Source organism: Plectropomus leopardus, chromosome 10 (assembly GCF_026936395.1).
Source record: "Plectropomus leopardus strain MGB_pleo_1.0 chromosome 10, ASM2693639v1, whole genome shotgun sequence".
In the NCBI taxonomy this organism is placed as follows: domain Eukaryota; kingdom Metazoa; phylum Chordata; class Actinopteri; order Perciformes; family Serranidae; genus Plectropomus; species Plectropomus leopardus.
The window spans coordinates 23,912,349-23,934,956 of record NC_142185.1 but is presented as its reverse complement, the minus strand read 5'-3'; the positions used below and the strand labels follow the sequence as shown (position 1 = coordinate 23,934,956).

The 22,608-nt window shown below is 39.2% G+C and overlaps 1 protein-coding gene and 1 long non-coding RNA gene across 2 annotated transcripts in view; one reads left to right on the top strand and one right to left on the bottom strand.

Annotated features, from left to right (window-relative positions):
• Positions 1 to 22,608, top strand: part of col4a1 (collagen, type IV, alpha 1) — a 52,766-nt gene that overhangs the window by 9,995 nt on the left and 20,163 nt on the right. The window contains exons 2-18 of the mRNA XM_042495127.2: positions 13,841 to 13,894; positions 17,266 to 17,355; positions 17,522 to 17,566; positions 17,686 to 17,730; positions 17,989 to 18,051; positions 18,138 to 18,191; positions 19,345 to 19,371; positions 19,492 to 19,566; positions 19,664 to 19,726; positions 20,565 to 20,600; positions 20,711 to 20,749; positions 21,049 to 21,144; positions 21,283 to 21,318; positions 21,427 to 21,486; positions 21,598 to 21,633; positions 21,724 to 21,768; positions 21,879 to 21,911. Of these exons, the coding sequence (XP_042351061.2) occupies positions 13,841 to 13,894; positions 17,266 to 17,355; positions 17,522 to 17,566; positions 17,686 to 17,730; positions 17,989 to 18,051; positions 18,138 to 18,191; positions 19,345 to 19,371; positions 19,492 to 19,566; positions 19,664 to 19,726; positions 20,565 to 20,600; positions 20,711 to 20,749; positions 21,049 to 21,144; positions 21,283 to 21,318; positions 21,427 to 21,486; positions 21,598 to 21,633; positions 21,724 to 21,768; positions 21,879 to 21,911 (897 nt within the window). The remainder of the gene's footprint in view (positions 1 to 13,840; positions 13,895 to 17,265; positions 17,356 to 17,521; positions 17,567 to 17,685; positions 17,731 to 17,988; positions 18,052 to 18,137; positions 18,192 to 19,344; positions 19,372 to 19,491; positions 19,567 to 19,663; positions 19,727 to 20,564; positions 20,601 to 20,710; positions 20,750 to 21,048; positions 21,145 to 21,282; positions 21,319 to 21,426; positions 21,487 to 21,597; positions 21,634 to 21,723; positions 21,769 to 21,878; positions 21,912 to 22,608) is intronic.
• LOC148188523 (uncharacterized) lies at positions 10,049 to 16,183 on the bottom strand. The gene is made up of 3 exons (XR_015777650.1): positions 15,232 to 16,183; positions 14,959 to 15,147; positions 10,049 to 10,878 (listed from the first exon to the last, which is right to left on the bottom strand). It is a non-coding gene; the product is annotated as an uncharacterized LOC148188523 (long non-coding RNA).

Genomic DNA, 22,608 nt, shown 5'->3' with positions numbered 1-22,608 from the left:
TCAGACGGAAGTGATGTAATGGTGATGGAGGAGATAAGGCTTGATATGGAAACAAGAAAACAATAGAGCAGTTCTGTCTAATAGAAAGCTGTCATCTGAAGTGTATGGTAAGATAACGTGGCTAAATGCATTAGTATGTTGCAGAGTTGAAGTGAAGTGCAGGAATAAAGGCCGTCTTTCTATGATTCTTGGAATTTCTTCTCGTTCTCACGCTTATTCTTACTCCTGTAGTGCCGCCTCAATTATGTATTTCTGATGTCAGTGCCGAGTGGTAATTTCCTCACAAAGAACATCAACATATGTGCAGCACACACAACTGGAAAAGCCATTGTTAAATAGGAAGTGAAATACAGCTTCCATGCTTATGCACTTCTTGTATATGCATACTCTCTGATAGATGCATTGTGTCACTCTGTGTAACAGTGATGGAAATGCTTCTTTGTATAAATTACTGACTCAAATCCCAGATGTTTCAATGAAACATGTGTGAGTGTTTTTTCAAGAGATAGCGAGGGGCTTTGTTTTCTTTCTCTGTTTTAGATTTTAAGGTATAACAACATTGGTCAGTCAGTTGGTCCAGACTGAAATACCTCAACAACTATTGGATGGATTGCCATGAAAGTTTATACAGACATTAGGCAGAGGAGGAACCCTGCCATAATTTGGTATTTCTCTCACTTTTCCTCTTGTGCTATCAGTAGGTCAAAGTTATCATTTTTTGTGAAATATTTGAAAAAGTAACTGATGAACTGACACCAATCCACCAGACTCAGCTGTACTTTGTGTTTAGCGCTAATTAACACATTTTAACATTCTGACATACTTAACTAAACTGGTGTAGGCTAATAAGCATGCTGACTAGGGCTGGGTATCTTTTATGATACCAGTACCATTACCAGTACCCTTGAAGTGATACTAATAGCAATAGATTACTGCATTTGATACCTTTCGAGAAGAATATGATGCTAGTATTGAAAAAAGCCATTGGCCTTGTAAACATGGAACACCCGAAAGTTTTCTCCATGCATGTTACTCATTTTCCCACTCTTTCCTGAGATAATACTTTTGAATTGAATGCAACTATTTCAATCTGACATCACAGGCATGTAATAGAGCTATACTTAAAATGTTTTGATGGCCTCTTGACTCGTTGAACTGCCAACTCCAACAAAGACACTGTGCTTGACCTCATCAAACCACAGACTGTGTGGGTTGTAGTTGCAGATATACCGGGCCAATCACACGTTAGATAAAATCGATGAACGCTTAAGGTTATGGACTGCCAGCAAAACCATATAAATGCTAATTTGTCCTAGATCTGGGTACAAAAATGATCCAATGCAGTTATCATTTGGCTGGGAAAGTTACAATAGTACTTGGTAATGAGCTACTTAAAGATATCATATACAGATACCAAGCCCCACTGCTGACAGTAGCACTAGCTCAAAGTACCGCTTTCTTTTTAAGTACAGCTTCACAGAGCAGCTAGCATGGCTGTGGACTCGTATTAACTTTGAAACTAATGGGGTGAAATGACTTATTTCACTGCTTTTTTATGTAAGTTCATGGCACAAGCCAAGTAAAACAACTGAGGTAAAACAAGTGAGTGTGAGAATATTCCAGATTGGATGAATGTGGTTGGTACAAAGTCACAGAGGTCATTCCTTGTCCTCATGTGCTGACACTATTCCCAGATACCAGAGTGCTCTTGAGAGAGACGCAAGGCCGACCCAACCCCTTCTTGTCTTTGTGAGCATAAAAGGCAAGGAAGAGGCCTTCCTCCTTAGAGAAAGAATGGCTTCCTAAATCCCACATCCTGTGGCACAGAGCTGCGCATTCACAGAGGAGCAACAGGCAGAGCTGAAGTCTGCAGCCGCTCACATGGACTGAACTGGCCCTTTCTCAGAGAAAACAAACGTCTTAACTGTGTAATTGTTGCTCTCAACCCCCCGTCTCTCTATTTCTACCACCCCCAGACCATGTCCACCCTCTCACTGCCTAAATACCAGATTTGTTTGCCAAAAACATTATCAGATTTAATTTCTAGGGAACAGGCACCCAAAACAGATGCAGCTGCAACAAGATTATGAAGAGCATAGGTAGAAAGCTTTTGCTTTCGATTTGTGCGTATTAGTACTTGCATCAATCCTGCTCTTTTGGGATTGCAAAGGAATGTTTTTTTTCCTATGTGAAATAATAACCACACAGACCAGTGGTGTGTGGGCATGTGAACAGAGCCCTGCACACAAACAGAGAAGCCCATCTCTCCCACTGGCTGAGACAACACAACTGTCACAAAATAAATCTCACAGACAGCTCGGCAGATTTCTGAATTCTTACACTTCTATGAGAGACACGGCATCTCCTGATTTTGAGCGCAAAAAAGTTTCTTTTATCCAAGTGCTTGAGTGTTGTGTTTGTGCAGTAGTTAGAGCCGGAAAGTCCCCTCTAATACCTAAAGATTAGTAGCAGTCGTGCTTAATTTGTTAACAAGGTAAGGTTTCATTCACATGGACATAAACACACAGACACTGAAGAAGAGCTGAGTTATCAAGATGACCTTTATATTGAACGCTCTGTTTGAATGTCTAAATCCTCTCTAATGGCCTGGCCAGAGGTTACAGGTCAACAGGATGAGCCTGTGAGGGTCATTTGTTACTGGTCGAGATGGGATGCAGATGGACTGGCTGATTAAGAGAGGTCAGGGACCTTTGTAATCACAGGCAGGATTATTGTATAGGATCTAAGAAGCATTAACATGCTGTGGAATTTTCCTAAATGCAGTTGAGTAAAAGGGCACCAGTAGTTTTTGATCATAACCAGAGCATTGCAATGAAAAATAACGATGTTGTGTCATTGAATTAGTTGACTTTTTAGGGCTCTTTGGCTTCAGTCTAATATAAACAACAATGTTGCCATTTTCACGTCTCATTTTTAACATGTGCATTGAGTGATCAGAAGAGAACAAGTTTCTGGAGTCCCTTCAACCAGCTGGAGTTCTCCCACCAGCTCTTGAAGAGCAGCCAATTCCAAGGTTTTCACATTACCATATACACGTACAGTATAAGCACACATAGGCACACACACAATTGCACCGACCAGCACGGCCTGAGAAAATGTCTGAAACAATTTTCCCATTTGTTGAGTTAATTTTGCATGTGAAATTTCCTGGTTGGACTGTTGACACGTCTGGTTCTGTTCTGCTGAGGAGGACTGGAAAGTGTTCTTGCCTCATGTTGCATGTCTGCTGACATGTTCAACAACTTCTGCAGTCCCAGAGGACGAGCTTTGTTTTCAGTTCTGTCCACAGTCGGCCGATGAATTATGGTGGACTTGCGCTCAATCAATCAATCAATTAATCAATCACTTATTTGTGACATGAAATCATAAAAGGTTCAACTTTGGTGAAATGTGATCCTGTCAGCTCCCATAACTTCTGTATTTCAATTTAGTCAATTTTTTGCCTCCTGTCACATTGCAGGCTGCTGTGGGTCTCTGAGTTTGCCGAGCTGAAGTTAAGCATAGACCTGCATGATAAGTGGTTTATATAATTTATGATTTTTTTTGTAGGGTACAGTTTTCTTAACTTTTAAACCCCACCATTTACAGCTGTTCTGGTCTCCTGGCTCCAAATTTGATGACAGGCAACATTAACCTGGTCACGCTTGGTCATGCATGAGCAGACTGGTGACTATGTGTGTGTGTGTGTGTGTGTGTGTGTGTGTGTGTGTGTGTGTGTATATCTTGGTTCCTATGTGGGTCATTTGGTGAAAGCCTTTGCTTAGTAATTTAGTGCATTTACCTAAAACATTAGCTTCACCCAGGGGGTAAAGATTTGATCTCACACAGGTTGTGAAGTTTTATGGTATTCATTGTTAACTTTGTGTTTACATCCATTTCATGTGTGTGTATTTTTTTCACAAACATTTTTGTGATTTGGGCCTGTGTGTGTGTGTTTGTGAGCAGTTCTCTGCAGATGCATCTGCTTTTAGTTACAGAAGCCCTGAATTATTTCTGTGGTGTAGATGAAAACCTGCTGCTTGCAGCCAGCAGGACATGTTTTACATCAAGTTGGTCTCAGCAAATGAGCGCTACAGGACTCCTTAAATAAAGGTAACTGAAAACACAGCCCTGTTTTATTGCAGAATGTACACATAATATGTCTCTAGGCATAGGACTCTTGGCCTTGGGGTTCTCTGGAGTGTTGACATGTAAACATGTATTAACATGTGTGTGTCTATTGTTTGTGATGTTAATGAAATAACACCTTATCTTTTTTTAGACATTTTGAGCAATCAAGTGGCACATTTGACTGACATTTTTGGATAATAGACTACACCTATATGTTTTCTTTCTGAGAGTTATAGATGAGAAGATCTATACTATGCTCATGTCTGTACGCTAAATATGAAACTACTGCCTGCAGCTGGCTTGCCTAGCAGCGCACAGAGACCGGAAATAAAGTGAAACAACTAGCTTGGCTCTGTTCCCCCTGCAATCCCCTGTAAACTACGTGTCGTTTTTAGACTTTACTTCGTTCTGCAAGTTACACATATAAAATAAAATATGTTAATTTATGAGTTAGAGGTAGTAGATGGAAAACTTTGCTGCCTGTGGAAAGAGCTAGGCTAGCCTTTTTTTTAGTCTTTGTGTTAAGCTAATCTAAGATACCTGGTAGCCTCATATGGTGCCAGTCTCTGAAAGCCTGTTTTCTCAAAAAACAAATGCCTATTGTGAAATCCCACTGGTCAGTTTCCCTACAGCATTTGAGCTACAGATTCCGGCTGTTTTTCACTTACCCATCACTTCTTTTTTTGAGTGACTTTTGTGCCGACAAATGTGGGTGTTTTAAGCCAAAACTTGATCTTTTCCTAACCATAACCACGTGGTTTTTGTGCCTAAACCTAACTACACATTCACCAAAGCATTGTTGAGAAATAACAAATCTGTTATTGATAGACAACCAATAATGCACCCATTTTTTCAAGTGAATGGGTTGTCTAACAGGAAGTGTATATTTTTGGAGAAAAGGGAGCAACGGGTGTTTGTTTTTGGGATTACGGGTTGTTGGAAAAATGAGCTTTTGGTCCAGAGGGACATTTTTTGGACTAATGTGGCATTGGCATTATGGGCTGTTGGAACAATGAGCAGTCCCCCTTCATACTTCGCCTACAGACATGAGAGTGGTATCAATCTTATTCTCTGCAAGAAAGTAAATAAGTGTTTTTTGCATAATATTTAACTATTTAATATTTATTTCCGTTAAATATAAGCCTACTGTTCATGCCCTTATATATAAATGTTCTTAATAACGTAATGCAACAAAAAACCACTTTAGTTGGCTGCTCTCATTCATCAGGTTTTGATTTAAGGCTGAAATTCTCAACTTATTTAATCTTATGTTAAATGGTGAATTAATTCCTATATTTATTCTCTGAAAACAAGAGAATCTAAACTACGTTAAGAGAATCAAGCATAAAAGCACTTTACTTGAAAAATGTTTTCACTTAGCTTGATATCTATGCTGGCATTTAAAAAAAATTCTGTTTCACATCATACCATTCCAGTTTGTGCATGTGCAGCTCACACACACTCACGCTGTTTACAGAGCGAGTTGCACCAGAAGACTTGTCTTCCAAGTATGGCAGTCAGACTGAAAATTCCCCTCCACTTCTATTCTCTCATCCCAGCCTCTCAGTACCAGAGAAGGCCAGGAATGTCAGAGCAGCACAGTTCAACCCAGCACAGTCTGAAAAAACTTATCTGTCCTCCTCCACTCATCTTTTATTATTTTAGTTTTTTTATCTGTTTATCTCACTCTCTCTCCTGTTTTAGTGTGTGCAGCAGAGGGACCTGTGTAGTTGTGGTCAGTAGCACCTGTGATCTTATTGACCGTGAACAAAAAACGCAAATAAAAAACCTCAAACCACAAAAATCTGGAATGAGTAAACACTGAGATCAGTGTCTCAACACTGATCTCATAGTTTTTACTACATCAGAATGAGCTGAGTAGCAGCAGCAATGTGTTTTCTAGTGTGTGCACATGTATATATGTTGTGCTGTATATATGTTGCTGTATTTTATTTGGAGGTATTGTATTGCCTGTACAGCAGTGTGCTCCATAACGGTCTCATTTAGTGTTGCTTAATGAGCCCTGCTGCCAAGTGAGACTCTTCTGACGTTTATGAAGTAAAACTATCCTGATTGTCTCCATATGGGAGCCATGATCTGCGGTTTAACGCAATGAGCACGTCTTTACGGGGTGACTTACACAGGTTAAACATCTTAGACCAACTACGCCACTGTGGTAAAGGGACACTGGAGAATTACTGTACTTGTTATTTCAGTGGGACTCAATAAGTCCACAAAAGAACCCAGATGTTTATGTGAAAGTTCATGATTACGTTCATTTTAACAACGTTGCTCAACATTTTGCAAGAAACAAAGCTAAAATGCCATCATTAAGAGTAATTAGATCAGCCAACTTGAAATCAACTCAAACAGCCAAACGCCAAAAACATACAACAACAAAATGTAAACACAAAACTCAGTGATGCAACAAACTTGTGTACTTATTCTCACAAAGAAAGGCTGGTGTTGCAGTATACATGGTGCCAAGTGACAGTTTCATTTTCCTGTTTCACGACTGAGTCACAGGGACAGTCTAGACCTCAGAGATATTTGGGGCTTTAGCTGGTACAAACCTACCTGTACATGAGAAATCTAGGCAGAAAATTTCCACTAAGGTGTCTTTTAGAAACCTCCAAGGAAGAAGATGACTGACAATATAGTTGCACTGGTTAAATGAAACCCTGAATTCCTGAAAGTTTAAGGAATACTTTAGTGCCCAAACTGTATACATCAAATACTCACCCCAATTTGTAAGGGAAACTGTGTTATTCTCGCATGACTCCACAGTTAGTAAGAATTCAAAAATGTAAAAAAAAATCTTCATGAATTGAAGTTATATGTCTTCGTCTAAAAGTGAAACTTATCTATGCTCTCTTCAAAGTCAGATTCCATCGACAAAAAGATCGATTTTGCGTTGCTGAACACGGGAGTTGATGGTCAACTGCAACTGCAGCCTTGATCAGTTAGTTTGTGTAATTGTGGACTTTTATATTTTAAAGGGTCAGTTCAGATTCAACAAGGTCACACAATAACACAAACAACCTGACTGATCAAGTAAGCCGTTGACAAGCAGCTCCCTGTTTTCAGCGGAGTGAAATTCGTGTTTTCACATAGTTTAATTTTCAGTTCAGGTTTTAGCAAAACAGCATGTGTTATGTGTAGTGTCATAGGACCAGAAAACTGAGAATTGCATTATACTGTACAAGTTGTGTGAGAGTTTGTAAAATTATGTTTTGTTACCACTAATTATGTCAGAGGCATGCAATAAAACTAAAGTTTTCTTCATGAATTTAAAATAGCACAAGGTGGAGTAATTGATGTTCAAATGGTCGTTTGGGGGGGTCAAGTATTCATTTAAAGATGTATTTTTTTTTTGTCAGTTGGGAGTAGAGCACACAACAAACACTGGCATACTGCGTCACTCCTAATGGTTGGCTATGTTAACTAGCAAGTCGCTGTTGGTGTAGGTGCATGAATGAGTGAGCGGAGCATGTAAGCTCAACAAAACTCCAGAATACTTTGTAAAAATGGTACAGCTGAGTTAGCATGGTTATCTGTTTCCCCCTCAGTGAAACCCATATCAGTGTGGAAGGAAGGCTCCTCTCACAGCGGAGGCGATAAACAGAGAGAATTCTCCAGTCAAATCATTCTCTATGGCTGAACAGATTTTCACAGAAGTGGTTCAGGAAAACTTGTGTTTTGTAACAAAAACAAAAACCCTCCGCAGCACTTCTTGTCTGATAAAAAGCAGCCACAACTCTGGCTTGGATGTCAGCTTCATAACTTTACATTAGGTCATGTGAACAAAGTGGCTATACTGCCCTCGATCTTCTTGTTACCATGTATGTCAGTGTGATAGAGGTTATTTTTATGTATCTTATGAGTTTCATTTAATATGATTCATACAGTAATAAGCACCATAACTGTGATGCCTTTACTGAATCTTGTGATGCTTGTCTAATAGCCATTGAGGTTATCCAGATGCCAGCATTTTATTGGGGTTTCATTTGTTTGTGTGTGTTATGTGTAAAGAAGAAGAGGGGATGTGAAATGACATATCTTCCCACACAGCCCCTCCGGGAGACCCTCGGGGTTTGTGAGATACTTCAGCAATGGTGGGAGGTTATTGCAGCAATGTGCTGGGAATGTGAAGTCGTTTTTAAGAACAGTCTGCAGATGACATTGACCAGATGTTTGCGTGATCTTCAGTTTCCCTTAACATGGTAGGAAAGACACATCCAGCTGTTGTAAATGTATGTTTAAGTCGATGTGGAGCACTCCAGTGATGAGAATGTTTCTGCCACTGTGTGGTAAAAATCGGCACTGCGCTGCATTGCGAAAGCCAGGACACATAGAACTGCTGTAGATTTGTCAGAGAGGCTACCAAATCACTGTGCTACAAAATATGACACAACAAAATTCTCCAGGTGTGCAACAAAGCTACACTTTTTTCTGCTCAGGAAAAATGGAAATTTCATAATAATTGAGAAAACTGTCTGCTGAAGACAATTGTGTTATATGACGTCAGAACAGCTACTACAGAAAACTGACCTTGCTGTGAGATTGGTTTGCCAGCTAGAGTGTTGTACGTCTTGTCTTTCCATCCAGTAAGGTGAGGTCAAGCAGTACACTAAGTTAAATTCTGAAAACTTCATATAAGTAATTCTGTAACGGGCTATGCTTGCCTCAGCCACGATGCTCACGCTCTTGCTAGGTTTCTTTTTAGGATCCAGTTATGCAACAGTTCCATACACTCACCCTTGGTTTACATTAAGAGTGTTTGTGTTAATGTCGGGATCTCTGAACCGGCCTCCCTTGCTGGCCGAGGCCCGTGATCTCAGGAGTAAACATTACTCATCACTTCCTCTCTCCGGGGTTAAACTCAGAGCTGGACCTAATGACGTCAAACATATCATGCGTTGTTGAATCCTCAGGCCTTTTGGGATTAATTTTAAATTTATGCGACCTGCAGCACCTCTGACACATAAATCCAAGCACTGAGATACATTGGTCGACAGTATGAAAACCTGTGAACGTGCCACTGTGTACCGTGCCACAAATCTGAGTAGTTACACCCACCCCATACTCCTCTGTTGGAATTTTCTGCTTCTAATTCAAATTCTGTCAAAGCAAAACCCCCTCAGGCATGTGTTTCACAGCCAGGTCCAGGTTCAGTAAACAATCACAAACACACTGTCACATACACACAATTATGATAAGGCACTGTTTTTTGCGCAGCAACCAGGAAACGTAAACACTCTGCCAGCACACGTCATATTGATTTTTCACAGTTTGCAGACATCCTAAGGGCCTGCCATCCAGACCTAGGAATGACATAAACACTTGTCCAGAGACACGTGAGGCCGTCTGCTGCAGAGCTTGGCTCAGTGACTCACCAGCCACTGTATATTCACTGTGGACATTAACACTCATCACTGCAGAATCTCAGGCCTCTGCTCAGTCTGTTTGCTCTGCGAAAGATCAGGCTGTTTTGGGAGAGTAACACCATCTTCATCCCCTCATTTTCTCACAATCTGACGCTCCACCTCACACGTGCACACCATGTACTGTGCAGCTACCACATGTAAAAATATTCCATCACAAGTACTACTACAGCATTTAATCAGTATTTCCCCAATTATTTTCAAGTGACACTCACATCCACTGTTCATTCCAATTGATAGATATTTTTGACAAAATCCTGTGTAAAAGCAAACAATCTTTTGATATTTTGGCACGTTTAAGTACAATTACATCCCATGTTTACTTTAATTACAGATCAAATACAAATTTGTATTCTAATTTCTATTTTTTTTAAATGCAAGAAAATGTCTAGAAAAAAATATTTATAATTCTCTTAATTATAGATTTTTTGCCAGATTTTTTTTTTTTTTTTCAAATTTCTTGCTAAAAGAAATCATGCCAATTTACTCAGGTTTCAAAGCATTAAAGCTTACCACTGTCTTCACATTAAGACATTCAATGTAAAGCACATGCAGGAAATGATGAATATTGAAAGCTAAAATTAGCTCACTGCAGCAAAAGGAAAAGGGAGCAAAGAAAACTAGATTTGATGCGGGTCAGCCAGTTCTGAGGTCAGTATGTAGTAAAAACTGGATATTATCCCTCTGATATATAGTGAAGTGGCATAAAATGGAAGAACTTGAGAACCTCTACCAAAAATGTGCAGCTCTCGAGTAAATTAACTTTATGTCAGTCCATTCTTTTCATCTCAGGCTTGTGTGTAAACTAGTATCATTCACCATGAAGTCGGCCTTTAGAAATGGTATTTATGGCATTTATGCTAGATAAACAGACCTCTCATCATCCGATACACCCGAGATAAGACAAGATCGATAAGATCTTCTTAAGATCCCTTTTTTCCTGCAAAGTCTAGATACCAAATCAGACACACATCAACATCATGACTGCAAGACTCATTAGCAAGATGGCTTTTTTGTGCAGATGTCAGTCGGGTCATTGTGCCACTGCTCCCATCTGGTGTTTGGGTTTCTGGCGGTGCATAACGGACGTAGAGGGAAAACAAACAGGGGAAATCAGAGAACTTTGATCTACCTGCAGATTAGTGTGCTGTGTTTGGAGATCAGGCAGTAGACATCATAGGGTGGTGGCTTTTCATCCCACACAAGCGCACATAGCGTCTTTATCATCATGCCAGTCAGCTTGAAGCTTGGGTCATGCCCTCCACATGGAGGAATGTCTGCTCAGTTAGGAGAATGGATGAAACTGCAGACAGAGGGAAAAAAGAAAAAAGAGTAACAGGTGACTGAGGGAGGCAATACTTAAACATGAGCAGCTGTGATGTACATGAATGGCGTTGACAATATGCAACTATGTTCCCTCATTACATTAGCGTGCCTGAACTCCCTTGGTGAATTTTCAAAGAAAAAAAAAATCATGTTATCCAGCACCAGGAGCTCTTGCTGCATACCAGCAGGTTTGTCATAATAAAACACACATGTGCTTCATTCTGAGAGTTAATTTTCTCTTTCCTATGTTTGTCTTCTGACACTAATCTGATCTGAAGCAGGTGTCCCTAAAGTTTTCTTTAAGTGGTATAACAGAAATGAATCCTGTGAAAAAAGAAAACACATTAGTGGAGAGGTGAGACGACGTCATTGAGAGGTGTTCGAGAGAGCAGGGATTGGAAATGTAGCCGGCCACACATGTGTTTTATGCTGCAAATAAAGGAGAGCAAGTGCACTTGGACAGGATGGGGGCAATCAGGGCTGAAGGTCCTGAGAGGGAGGTCTGTTTTCTGTGGGTTCCCATGCTTTAAGAGCCACATATTGATTTAGTTATCAAGTCTGTTGAAGTGGGTTGGAAGTAATAAGGAAGACAGGGAATATGTTTAAGACCTTGACAGGATATTGAATTATAGAAAATGTAGAATGAAGAGTGACGCGGATGAGATGTCAGGTTTCAAAAGTTGGGAATGGATCATGATTAATGGTGATGGAGCCATTTATTTGTTTTGTGTGTGTGTGTGTGTGTGTGCTTGTGAGAACAGGAGGCAGACTGGAAGAAATATTTGAGGGTAGTGTAGCTGTGCACTCTCTGCCCAGGCCTGCAGAGCCTGTCCAAAGCCTTGACAGGCTTTTGGCTGAACGCCTTGCACGTGAGTCCAGCAACAGCTGGATGATGGAGAGAAAAAGAAGAGAGGAGCAATGGAAGAGAGAGCCAAGGCAGTCCAGGCCAGTTCCCAGACTCCATCCTCTCGAGACCCCGGAGAAGAGGAAGCAGGGCGGGGTGGGGGGCTGACAGGGCTGAGAGCAGCTGCATTGATGTTCTGCCTGCATGTAGTTCTACAAAGCTGATCAGTGACCCTCAGTGTGGCTTTAAAGTAACCTTATTACAGAAAAGAAAGCCATTCTTTATAAAAATCAAAGCTGCTGGAGTTAATATGTTTATAATAAAAGTTATGTATGTGACATTAAGGGTTGCAGCAGTATTTCAAGGTATACCATGGCATGAAAATTTATGGTTGTCATGCTGCGTGTACATCCTCTCATCTATGATTTTTTGGGCTTTTGCCTTCATTAAATAGGACCGTTTAAGTGTGAAAGGGGGAGAGAGAGGGGATGATATACAGCAAAGGGCTGAGGTTGGAATCGAACCCGCGGCCGCTGTGGCAAGAACTTAGCCTCTGTACATGTAGCGCCCACTTTACCAGCTGAGCCCCTTGTCTATGATTTTGGAAAAGAAAAAGAGCTGAGAATCCTGGGTTTTACACATACTTCCATTAAAATGTGTTTTCAAGATTCAGTTTTAGCAATAAAACATTTGCTCAACCAAAACTAAACCTTTCATTTCCACTCCTTTATAGGTGATTCTGACAGGTAATAATAATTTCGTTATATCTTGATACCGTGATATTGTGAAATCGCAATATTTTATGGAACAAGTTACTGTAGCTAATTATAATTATATTATATTAAAGCTAATTATCACAAAACTCTGCGGTTGTGTTTAGCTCTACAGTGTTTGGGTTTTACTGCTGGCAACTTGGCCGTTTTTGGTTCACACTTAGTGCTTAGCAGCTGTTTTCAGCAAAAAGCTCTAAAAACAACTTTGCAGAAGGAGCTGAACAATGTATCCCCAACACTTTGTATGATAGCTAACAAAAAGCCACATACCACAGTTTGTATATCTAACAAATTAGCACCCCAACCATTACATTATGCACGTCTGATGATGTTTTTTTCACAACTTAAAATACACAAAGTGACAAAGAAAACAGCAATATACAGTGCAGGGAGAGACAAAAAAACAGAAGGGGCTTATTTGAAGCCTCCACCAAAAATCAACTTGAAATTCCACAATGTTAGGAGAAACACAAAAGTTAAGTACAATACAGTATAATAAGTTACATACTTAAAATAAAGTTACAAAGGTTAGGTTTAGGTAAAGACACATCGTTATGATGCAACTTAAAACAACTCAATGTCTGCTCGGTTTCACATCCAACACAAACGCCATTCTGCTGGGGGAAAGTCCTGTGTTGTTTGATCCATTTACACAGACTTTTGGTTCTTTGTACTACCTTGTCTTTATTCCTGTCAGCACATTTGTCATGTGATCACAGCCTTCCTGATTGCTTATTTATTTAGAAATTACTACCTCATGATTATGTGGGTTGTATACAAATTGTGGTGTGATGCATTGCTTTTTGTACTTATGTATGAACAGTGCATGAGAAAAGCCTGAGCTGAAATAAGAGTGAATATTAGACATAGATTCACTAGGTAGACAAACACAGCAGTTTCTTTCGGCTGCCCCCAAGTGGCCAAAAATGTGATTATGCATATTTAAGATTCAACTGAGGACATCCATCTTTGTTTTTAAACTGTAATTTTGATTCATAAATGCTCATCTGTGAAATAGATCAACAGGCTTGCATGTAAACAAAGCAGAAGTCTGTCTGGCTGCTCACTGCAGTGATTTACGGTGTCGGGGACATCTCGGACACTAACATGCTATAAAAACTGAAGTTTCTAGAACACTGTACACATCTGATGAATGACATTGAATGACCCTCAGCAGATGTCTAATATACAGTCCAACTGGCAAACACTATGTTCGTTGTTGCTCTTCTCCACATTTTTTCCCTATTTTTGTAATGCTATTTCTACATGTTTTGTCCTCCAAGTGATGCATCATTAAGTTTTATGTTTCTCTGCATCCTCAGGGCTGCGGGACATCGTGTGGAAAATGTGACTGCAGTGGCGTGAAAGGAGCAAAGGTGAGATTTTCATTTAAACTTGTTTCACTTATTTAATATCAAGCTGTCAAGTTCGTTTGCCGTTAATGCAAAGTGATTTTTAAGTTCATAGCAGGCCAAAGCAGCCGTGACAACGCGTCCTACGTTCTAAGTAATGGGGTCAGCTCAGTGGGACAGACTGAAGCTGCCTGTATGGAAAAGCAGTGGATGGGGCTCAGTCACGGAGCAGAGACCAGGACAGGAACAAAGATCAGTTTGAATTAGAGCATGTCCGGACACACAGCTGGGCTGAAGGCCTTATTCCCATCAGGCAGAGGGAGGCTCTCAGATTCAGATGTACAAGCGGTGGGGACACCCGCCATGAACTGGCCATGAGCCTGTGAGCTGTAATCACTCACATGAGTGTTAATCACTGACCTGAAACATTAAAAGTTGGTTTTATCTGACTTTGGAAAAGTTTCCCAGAAGTTTAACTACATTTTTTTAACCTTTTAAATACTTCACTCAGTTTCTTTCAAAAACATTTGAAGAAGTCAATGAGTAATTTTAGGTAAATGACCCAAAAGTTGCAAGAAACTAGTAAAAAGTTACAAAATATTATCTGAACAACAAACAAACAAAAAAAAAAACGAGGAAATGACAAAAAAGTGCTTAAAAATAATGATTCTGAAAGATAATTTTAAATACACAATTATAATATAGTTTTTGCACAATTCTACCTTGCTTTTTAAAAAATAATTAGCTAAATCTATAAAATCTTGCAAAATGTTACTAGCCAAAACCTAATATATATTATACAATCAAAGGCAATAACATTTTACAAGATGGGAACCAGAACAAAAATAAATAAATTAAAAAAACAAAACACACACACACACATATTTTAGCCACAAAATAATATTCCTTTTTTCAGACTTCTTGTTTCTGCCTTTTTGCCAGTGAATTGTGGGATACGTTAGTATACTTTAAAGTTCAAGTATGTAGGACTGAGCAGGATAAACTGGCAAAAGTAGAACACAATATTACAACTATGTTTTCTTTAGTGTATTATAACCCGGAAATATCAATGGCTGTGTTTTTGTTACCTTAGAATAAGCTGTTTATATCTGCATAGGAAGCAGGTCCTCGTCCACGGAGAACACTGTGTTGCAGCGCCATGTTTCTACAGTAGGCCAGAATGGGCAAACCAAATACTGGCTCCAGATAGTCGTCGTTAGCAGCCCCACCAAGATGAGCCAAACAGCATCTGAAAAATAGATCCTGAATGTCAGGATCTGAAATTATGAGAGAAAAAAGGTGAACACAAATTATCATGTAGCAGCCTGTCTGTGGTCTGTGTTTTAACAAGTTTAAATTACCTGGTCTATTTATTTTGGAGAGGAGGAGACCTCTGAGATAATTCAGCTTCTGGTAAAAAACACCTTAGCAATGAACACTGAAGGAACCCTAAGTGGGAGATGTTTCAGCTGGTTGTAAACTGCAATCATCACCACAAGATGCAACTACTTTTAACACACTGTTCCTTTAAAATAAAATAAGCACACTATGCAGTTTAACAGGTCACAGCCAGTAGGCATATGTGACCTGTAATGAGGGGTCGAAAATAGTCATTGTTTTATTCTAAATTGTCACAAAGAAAGTAGGAAGCCGCTGCTTTAAAGTTGATTTATTTTTCACTGCAGCTCCTGCTGTTTGACTGTACATGTGTATTATTGGCTCAGTTATATCAGACGACTGCAGGGTGTTATCTGTCCTCTTAGTGCAACAGTCTGGCCTTTTATGGCTCATTCCTGCAGCAACAGTAGCCAAACATTCAGCTCCCCGACAACAACAGATGTACTGACTGTGTTCAATGGAGCCCGGCCAATCCGCTGTGGATTCAAAGCACTTCTGTGTTTTCAAAGTTTCTGAAACAGTCTTCCTAAAATCTCATGTGAGCTTCATTTCCAATGATATCACTTCCATTCACTGCACAACATGGGTTGCCGTGGTAACCCTGTTGATGATTCCCATGGTTCAAAAAGCAGTGTTTCTCCTGACTGATGGGAGTCAGATGTGTTGTGGTCAGGGAATGGAAATCGATCCAAACAGTTTCAGTATGTTTCACATCACTCTCTTATGTTTGGCAGCTCAGAGAGGGCTGTGAAGATTACTGGAGCATGACTCTGCTTCACAAAGCAACGCTGCCCTCTAGTGGCAGACAGTGGAAACAACAGTCAGTTTTTAGGTCAGTGCAAAATAGTTCAGCTGGTTGACCAGCTATTAAGATCAGTTAAAGTTATGTTTTCGCATACTTTTTCATGGCCAGCTTGTGATGGTCACTCCAGTTATCTGTAGAAGTTCCTGAAAAAATGAAACCAAATCAACATCCTTGAGTATGGACAAGTTACAGTATCGTGAGGGGGGATTATCAAAAGCAAGGGGCACAAATCAGTCAAGTCTTCTTCATGTGTTATGCATAAAGGTAAATCAGCTTGACAGGCTGGTCACACCAGCACACCAAATTGATTACAATATTCATATTTATGGTTTAATTAGTGTATTATCACTTGGGACTAAACGTTATCACTACCATGAGTAAAATCAATAAATAAATAAAAATACTCATGTAAGGAAACTTGTGACACTTATGACATACAATGATTCACTCTTGCTCCCCGTTTGCAATAGTCCAGTACAGACTAACCAAACACTGATTCTAGATAGGGTCAGTCAAGTTTTTACATTAACTGAAGACCACTGTCCCACTCTAGGAATAAGAGAACAAGTGTTCATCTGGTTGCAGTCTGCAACCTCACCACTAGATGTCATTAAATCCCATACACTACCCCTTTTGGGACAATTTTAAAAACAGAAATATGTTAATGATGGGCTGTTTCGGCACTGGATTGACCCACATGTATTCCAAGTAAACTTGAAAAACAGAAGAAATAATTAAGCATTATTACAACCTAAATAAAATGCATAAAATTAACTCACAAATCATATTGTGTTTTCCAATTATATTCATATTTTCTGGCAATTTTACTATAATAAAGGGAGAAATCATAAGCTCTTGGGTAAAATTAGCCCAGTTGACCTAAATGGGTGAAACATGCATTTTTTGAAGGCATCTAATGTTTCTGAAAGGTTTCTAAACTTGGATGTTTGTCAGAAATTCAGTTATCACAACAACAAATACATGGTTACATAGTCTTAGACTTGAGTAAGCATTCACTGGCATTGTGACCCCCCCCAGTTAAATGTCAAATAAATTTATCAAACCATAAAAACTTTTGCAATCTGTTTTGAAAGTTGTTTCAGCATTTGGGGCTAAAACTGCTCCATATAATCTCAGTAAATATATAAAAAGTATCCTTGCATCACTAACCTGATCACTTTGTGCTTCACAGGGTGAGCGTGGATTTCCAGGTCTTCAGGGTAATATGGGATTTCCAGGGATGCAGGGACCTGAAGGGCCTCCAGGACCAATCGGCCCCACGGTCAGTACACAAACACATTAATATTAATAACCGTAAACAACATGAACCAACATAATTTTTGTCACAGAGTCCACACAACAACATTGTGAGCTGATTTTATATCCATAAAGACTGACAACACGTTCACCTCTGCTATGATGATCATGATGTCATGTGTTTCTCTTAGGGAGCTGTGGGTGAACCAGGAGCTCCTGGACTGAAGGGAGTGCGAGTAAGTAACCAACCATCATAAACATGATATACAGCAGGATATGTATATGAGAGAGAAGTCAGTTGGTTATGTTGTGGTATTGTCATGAGACTGCTGCTGACATGGTTGTGATCTTGCAGGGTCCTCCTGGTCTGCCAGGTTTCCCAGGAAACCCAGGACTACCAGTAAGTTCCTTTGATCCGTCTCACATCCTACAACAACAAATTCACCCCATACCAATAAGAAAGTGTCTGACTGACCTACTTAAAAGTTAAACCCTCTAACATTATTTCATACGATGTTGTTTCTTTTAAAGCTACATTTTAATTTCTGTTTGTGTTTGTGGAGAGCTTAGTTGGAAAAACAGACTGGTGAGGAAGCTGTGGAGATTTTGTCGCACTGAAAATTGTTTCAATTGTCTATTTGTGCATTTCCGCTTTCAGGGCATCAATGGAAATGATGGGCCACCAGGTCTGCCAGGTATCCCAGGATGCAATGGCACAAAAGTAAGCCACATCTAAAAGTTCTACTCTGTTTCAAAGCAGATTTGTTCACCAATTTGTGCCCTCTAACTGTGATGTGTGCATTTCAGGGAGAAAGAGGAAGAGATGGCGTTTCTGGTTTTCCTGGTCTTCAAGGACCTCCTGTAAGAAACCAAGAGTCACATCATAATCAACCACCAACACAATGACCAACTCATAATTCAGTTATTGCCACTGTCCTATAGAAATCAATATGAAAAACAACATTTCAATATAAGAGTCTTTGGTCTGGTTTGAGCACCTCTCTGCAGCCCATATAAAACCATATGGAACCATATACATGACATATCAGTATATTAATAAAGCAGTATCTGAAAACAGCCCTGTCAAAAATGTTGATACTGAACGCATTAGCAAATGTTCACCGACGATTATGGTTGCAGATTATAAGCAGTTTACCTCATCATCATCTGTGAAATCAGTTAATCGTGATTTAAAAAAAAAAGAAAAAGCAACATAAAACTTTGCTTAAACCAAATGATATCAAATGCATTTTTCCTCAAAGCTCACACCTACATATTGCATATTGCATAACTAAATAATGACATGCTTTGCCGGCGTCATTTTCCAATGTTGCGACCGTGCTCCTCTTCCAGACCACAAGGTGGCCACCTTGTTATAAAATAGTAACATCACACCCTTTCTTTGCTGATACTACTCACTGAAACATGCTTTTAAAAAAAAACACCATTTTACTGCAAACCAGAATGTAATAGGAGACTATACATACAAATGTTTGATCAAATTCTTAATTTATTAATCAACATCACTTAATCGTTATTATTTCAATTTCAACATACTTCATCTGTTTTCCTCCAACACATGCACTATTGCCACACTATCTACTCATAGTGACTACAGTATATTTCTTTATTACCTTTTTCATGAACATTTAACTAACATCACAGTCTTCCTTAAACTCGACCATATCGCTTTTGTTGGGTCAACCTACCACAGACAGTGTAGAAGTAAGCCAGTAATTCTGTTGTCACAGTCCTGAACTTTGTATGTCCACCACTCATCCTGAACACCTCCCTGCAAAACCAGTACGATACATAAATGTAGTGTTTTATTAACTCAAAGAAATGTCTCTTAACATAACCCAGGCAGTACTTATACTGGGGCCATATACCATAATCTTATGATGAAAGCAGTTTTTATAAATTCGTATTTTTTGGAGACTAGCTTTGCTAAAAATGCAAATATTCTTTCTGCAAGTACATGTATAGATATGTAACTACTACCCTCTCTTCTCAGGGCAACCCGGGAATTCCTGGAATGAAGGTCAGCTAAAATTTATAAAGCATTAACATTTTTTATGTCTATGAATTTGTCAAAAAATACAAGTATACTATGTCATGACACGTTCTACCAAACCATTTATATTTGTTTTGTCTCCTACAGGGTGACCCCGGTGGTGTGATCGGGATTGTTCCCCTGAAAGGAGACAGAGGATTCCCTGGCACTCCTGGATTACCTGTACGTTTTGTGTCTGCTTGTCAAAAGAAAAAGAGACAAACTGAGGCAATGTACTCTGAATTTTCAATTAAATGCAAGTTCTTCTCACCTCTCCAAGGGATCAGTTGGATTTCCTGGACCTGTTGGACCTCCAGGACCTCGAGGTTATCAAGGACCAAAAGTGAGTTACTCCAACAGTGATGGAGAGTCAGTGAGCGGGTTTCTGTTAACCCTCAAATTGAAATTGCTAATATAAAATACGCCTAATGGAAACGTGAAAAAACTCCCATTTATTACCAAAAAGTTTTTTACGCTCACCAAATTTCGCAAGACATTAATGGAAACACCTTTTACACTTTTATAGGTCATATGATGCTGTGGCTATGCACTTGTCAGTAGAAAGCCCAAAGTTTATCATTCTGAATATAACAAGCTCCAACAAAAAACTTAGTTTAAATGCCTTTAGCAAATGTTTAATTAAATTTTAACCTTTGTACAGTTTATACAGCAAGTTCCCTGCAACCTTTTTTAATCAGTTCAGTGAAATTTTAAATAAAAAATGAATAAATAAAAATAGCTCCCTGAGGTTTCACAAAGTAAAAGTTCCACCCATACTGACACTTTCTTTGCATGTATTGCAGACTGCCTTCCCTGGTGTTGGTTGAGTGTAATACGCACACTTTTTCATTTATTTTGAGCAATCACTAGAATAAAACGCCAATACAGATAATCAGCAAAATCTGTTGACCCCTAGAAATAAACCTAATGTTTTGAACATCTATCACCATGCTTCTTGGAGTGTTATCATAAGATGAGAAGTCGCAGAACATCGCTCAATGGAAATGCAGTCATCTCGCAAGTTTTGTGCAAATCTGTCCACAGAGTGGAGTCCCGTCCACAGATAAACCTAAAGCCTAATATGTGCAAACTGTTTTTAACCTGTTGTATGAGTTATTTATCAGTTAGATACAGTAGTGGTGTAATCAGCTTGTTTGGCTAACTGAATAACTGTTCAACAGGGTGAACCTGGTCTCCCTGGCCCTCCTGGAGAGAAGGTAAGACTAATTGTACATAAAGATTTTACAATTATAAAACAATATCTCCCATCCTCTTACTCAATCGCCCTGCTGAGATGTCACAGTAATTTTCTTTTACTTTCCTGCAGGGTGACAGGCTGGCCTTTGTGAGTGAGAAAGGAGATAAGGTGAGAATTTTGTTTATACGTCATCTGGAGAAAAGCTGTATTACTCACATGATGCTTACACTGACATCACTGCTAGTGCTGTTTGCTAAAGACGGGGATTTCTAAACCCATTAAAGCGCAACAAATTCATCAGTTTATCTTAAAAAAAAAAAAAAAATCAACCAGTTTGGAGATACATGATTTTCACTGACGATTTGATAAATTTACCTTTTAATTTTACGTTCGTGGATAATTGTTGATGCATTGTTCTTCATACAAATGTAGTTGTGGCTGTTGTAATTGTTGCTGTGTTCCTGCAGGGTGAGCGAGGATTTCGTGGCCCACCTGGCCCTCCTGGCCCTCCCTTTCAGGGAGCGGAAGGAAGTCATATTACTGTGCACCTACCTGGACCACAGGTACTCACCCACCTCTTTAAAAACAGAAATTGAGCTATTTTTGGTTTCAAAAAGATCACCAGTGCATTTGTTTATATGTAAAACATGAATAGTATTCTGTGCTTTTTACTAAATGTGTGTTTTTTTTATTAACTAAAGGGTGAGAGAGGACTTCCAGGAGACAAAGGAGATAAAGTAAGTCATTTGCTCTCAAACACTGAGGTGTATGAGTTAACATTTCTGCATACAAACGCTGTTTTTATGTTTTAGTTCAATTGTCTACTTTTTTGATTTACTTTGCAGGGTATTTGCACCCCATATCAAGCTGGTGTCAAAGGTGATCCTGGCCCACCTGGACCAAGGGTAAGTGGCAAAAATATTTAGGATAGTATCATGATTTAATGAATGAATAAGGAAGTGTAGCATTAGTTGTCACTGTATGAAGTGAAAACAACACTGTTCCTGTAATTTTAGGGTAAACCTGGCAAGGATGGAGATGCCGGACCGATGGTAACAATAACTTTCTATAATATCCATCTGGACCAACTGTTGTTTGTTTTTAGATTATGACATATTTAAAGTTTGCATAATTTCACACAGGGAGAAAAAGGCTTCCCCGGATCACCTGGATACACTGGATCCCAGGTACCTAATGCACCTGTTATTAATCTGCACATATCAAGGCTTTAATGTTAAACTTAGATTATCTTGGAAGTGTTGTGGACAGACAGACTAAACTCTCTGTCTTGTTTCAGGGTGAAAAGGGAGAAAGAGGACCACCAGGTTATGTAAGTGATCTCCCTCCGACCGCTTTCATTATCTCTGTTCCACTCACTCTCTTTCCCATCAGCTACAAAGAGGATGAATTCTAAAATCTGCCAGAAGATGTCATCATAAATTCATCCAGTTACATTGATTTTGAAAGGGTAATCCACTGATTTTACCACTGCATAATGTCCTCTATGATTAGTCTGAGTCTAAATTTCATATGTCTTGGCCTGTTACAAGCCTATAACTTCAAACTGGTATTTTTGGTCTGATTTTATGGTGACACATTTCTTGGTTTTCACTGATGATGATTTCATTAGAATGATTTTAGTTTTTTAGTTTTTTATTACATTGATTTTGTTAAGCTAATATATTGACTTTATTATCCATGGATGCATTGCTGCTTGTTTTTCTTTTCTGGTGTCTGAGTGCTTTGAGAGGTGCCTTGACTTGAATTATCTTGGAGTTTGGCTTGGAATATTCAAATTTCAACAGAAAACCCGTAACTTAAGCTATTTTTAGAGACTTGAGTTGCATTATGGGAAATATAGGATCCAGAATTAAAGTAACCTGTCCCACATAAGGGGCTTAAAGAGCAAGTTAAGTTTTGTTTTTGTAGACCTCTACAGTGATGTAAAAGTGTACTCTGGGCTGTCCAGTACACTGTGACATCACTATGTAGCATTGTTAACTTCTGACCATGATGCATTGCAAAGT